Source organism: Octopus bimaculoides, chromosome 28 (assembly GCF_001194135.2).
Source record: "Octopus bimaculoides isolate UCB-OBI-ISO-001 chromosome 28, ASM119413v2, whole genome shotgun sequence".
NCBI classification, from domain to species: domain Eukaryota; kingdom Metazoa; phylum Mollusca; class Cephalopoda; order Octopoda; family Octopodidae; genus Octopus; species Octopus bimaculoides.
Genome location: NC_069008.1, coordinates 13,468,689 through 13,471,992, shown reverse-complemented (window position 1 = coordinate 13,471,992; position 3,304 = coordinate 13,468,689). Strand labels below are relative to the sequence as shown.

The 3,304-nt window shown below is 39.8% G+C and overlaps 1 protein-coding gene across 1 annotated transcript in view; it reads right to left on the bottom strand.

The window, feature by feature from the left end:
- Window positions 1–3,304, bottom strand: part of LOC106872447 (uncharacterized) — a 17,016-nt gene that overhangs the window by 727 nt on the left and 12,985 nt on the right. Inside the window, exons 4-5 of the mRNA XM_014919450.2 lie at window positions 2,554–2,717; window positions 459–619 (exon numbers count right to left, since the gene is read on the bottom strand). Of these exons, the coding sequence (XP_014774936.1) occupies window positions 459–619; window positions 2,554–2,717 (325 nt within the window). The remainder of the gene's footprint in view (window positions 1–458; window positions 620–2,553; window positions 2,718–3,304) is intronic.

Here is a 3,304-nt window from a genome sequence, read left to right as displayed (position 1 = left end):
TCATTGCTTTAGTTGACAGAGAGAGTGGAGGCACAATGGCCCAGTGGTTGGGGCAGCGGACTCGCGGTCATAGGATCGCGGTTTCGATTCCTACACTAGGCATTGTGAGTGTTTATTGAGCGAAAACACCTAAAGCTTCACGAGGCTCCGGAAGGGGATGGTGGCGAACCCTGCTGTACTCTTCCACCACAACTTTCTCTCACTCTTTCTTCCTGTTTCTGTTGTGCCTGTAATTCAAAGGGGTCAGCCTTGTCACACTCTGTGTCACGCTGAATATCCCCGAGAACTACGTTAAGGGTACACGTGTCTGTGGAGTGCTCAGCCACCACTTGCACGTTAATTTCACAAGTAGGCTGTTCCGTTGATCGCATCAACTGGAACTCTCGACGTCGCAAGCGACGGAGTGCCAACAACAAGTTGGCAGAGAGACCAAGTAAAAAGGTTAAAGAAATACTTACTGCTATCCCATAGGGTTCTCGAATTTCGTTTAGAGTAGAGAAGTTGAGGATAACTACTGAGTTGCTCATAATAACACATATGCCTGGCTTCGGCGATTAACATCCAACCCCAATCTCCAACACAGCCTCCATATTCAGATGACACATAGAAACGACGAATACTGTAAATGGGGGAAAAAAGCCACAGTTGTAGTTATTGTTTTGTTGTTGCTGTCGTTAATAGATGTTGTAGTTTAGAAGTTTGCCTCGCAATTACGTAAATATGAGGCAACCTGGCTTCGAAGTTCGAACCACACTGCTCAGTGATACATTGAACAAGTAGTGTCTTCTACTCTATAGTCCACCAAAACTTTCGTAGACCATTACTTGTGTGTAGGACAATAATCAAAAAGGACGGTTCCTGTTACATGTGGAGTAAGCTTTATTTTTACGACAGTATGGTGTGATTTTAGTGATATTTAGTGACTGCCATTTCTAGCAGCTGAAGTTATTATGTAGGCAGTGCCTATATTAACTGTTTTTGTAATTCCAGATCCCCAAAGAATTTCCCAAAATGTCCCTATGGAGTCTTCGATTGACTTGCAAATTCAACATCATCACCAGTCATAAAAAAATAAGTATATGTCATTAAATATCATTAACTATAAAATTACGACAAACGTAAATAAACAAACGAAGTTTGCATTTTAGAGGCGTTGAGATGTCTTAGAAAGTTAAAAAAGTGATTTTAAATTCTCAATCGCAGAATAATATAGCCTGGACAGGATAAACTACCCCTATTTTGATGGGAAACAGTGTAGGTGGCTAGCTGTGGACTCGAACTCACATCCTCGTGATTACATGTCACGATGCTTTGACCGATTAAGCTAAACTACCCACTACAATTTCCTCTGCAAATTAAGATATATAAATCTCGCTTTTATGAGACGCTCTCATATGTTAAATTCAAATTACGACAAACGTAAATAAGTCTCATAAAAGCGAGATTTATATATCTTAATTTGCAGAGGAATTTGTAGTGGGTAGTTTAGCTTAATCGGTCAAAGCATCGTGACGCGTAATCACGGGGATGTGAGTTCGAGCCCCCAGGTAGCCACCTACACTTTTCTCTGCAAAATAGGGGAAGTTTATCCTGTTCAGGCTATATTATTAGCATTATTCTGCGATTGAGAATTTAAAATCATTAACTATGTTTTTTTTTTGCAGGATCGGAAAAGGAAGCAAAATACAAATTTTATTATATTTATTCGTAAGTAAATGGATCTCGGTCTGTTTCGAAAACGTCTAATAGTATTCAGTTGTTTGGTTAAACGAAATTCCTGTTCAATGAATTAGTAGCGCGTAAAACTGGTCGAGCAATTGAAACCAGGAATTTATAATCCCGAGTTGAATATCTTGACCACTAGAGCAAGTACCTTCACAGATACACACATGTAAAACATGGAAAACAAACCTCATCCAGCTATTCTGATTATATGTCTGTGCACACGTTTGAATGTGGTGTGTGCCAGAGGGTTTGCAAATCCAATGGAGGTCTTAAAAGACATGTTAGGATCCACAATGAGCAGAACTTACTTGCAGGTATTGGTAGTGCAAATCAGAGGTGCAATCTGTGTGGGTGTTTTTTTCAAAACACTGTCTGGTTTAAAAAGCCACATCAGACGCCATGAAAGGGCTAAGGTGTAGGTGCAGGAGGTGGTCAAACTCTGTTTAAGGAGTAGACAACCACCATATACCATATGTATGTATGTATGTATGTATGCGCGCGAGCATGTACACATGTTGGCAGTGGGTTCACAAGCGAAATTCGATTATTTCGACGAGGTGATATAAAATAATGCAACAAGTCTAATCTGGAGCTAAGGGAGATGAATATCAATTGATAAAGCTAATTACGGGATTAGACTGATAGTATTGATTACATCGTTAGGAATTTAAGGGAAGTGTATATAGTTGATTATGTAGACATTGTACTTCACTAGTATTTTATTCATAGACACCAGTAGGATAGAAGAGAAAGTTGATCACGAAAACTTTTGAACTGAGAATTTAAAAATTAGCAACTAAAAGACACAGAGTGATAAAAGTTACATACGCAGCTCCAAAAAGTGAGAAGATATTGACAGGTTGTTGATGTAGGTCGGGCCAAGGGGAACTTTTCAGCGTTTCAAGAGAGAACCAGCTCTCAAGGGTTGTATTTCGTCCATCGAACACCATATTAACTACAGCAGTTTGGTTTTCATAAATCACCAGTTTCGCCTAAAAGAAAATCATCACCGTCATCATCATCATCATCATCATCATCATCATCATCATCACCACCATCATCATCGTCATCATCATCATCATCATCATCATCATCACCATCATTCAGTAAGAGGGCAATGCATGTCATCAATGTGACACTGGGGTACAAATATACGAAAGCCAATATGCCCATCATGACCACCTGTCTGATAAGGGTACACCAGGCACATGTATCACACTCACATGCGCGCGACATGGTGATCTCATATCAAGATAAACTGGGCATTACGTTGCAGGTGGGGCCCAGTTAGAATTTTCTTTAGGCCGAGTAGCCCAACCGGCTCAAATGTTCCCTGAATAAGGTTTATTTAAGTATGATGAACGAAACATACATGTTTCCGAAGGTGAATTATTCAAACCTCAAAGAATTCCTCTCAACACATGGCTATGATCCTCCCCACTACTTCTGCTCGTGATCAGTGATGCACATATTGTTAGCCACCAAATCACATTCTCAACTGGTCAAGGTCAAACAACTGAGAAGTAAATCTGTGGTACTGAAAAGAATATTTGCTGTAGCAAATATTTATATATATATA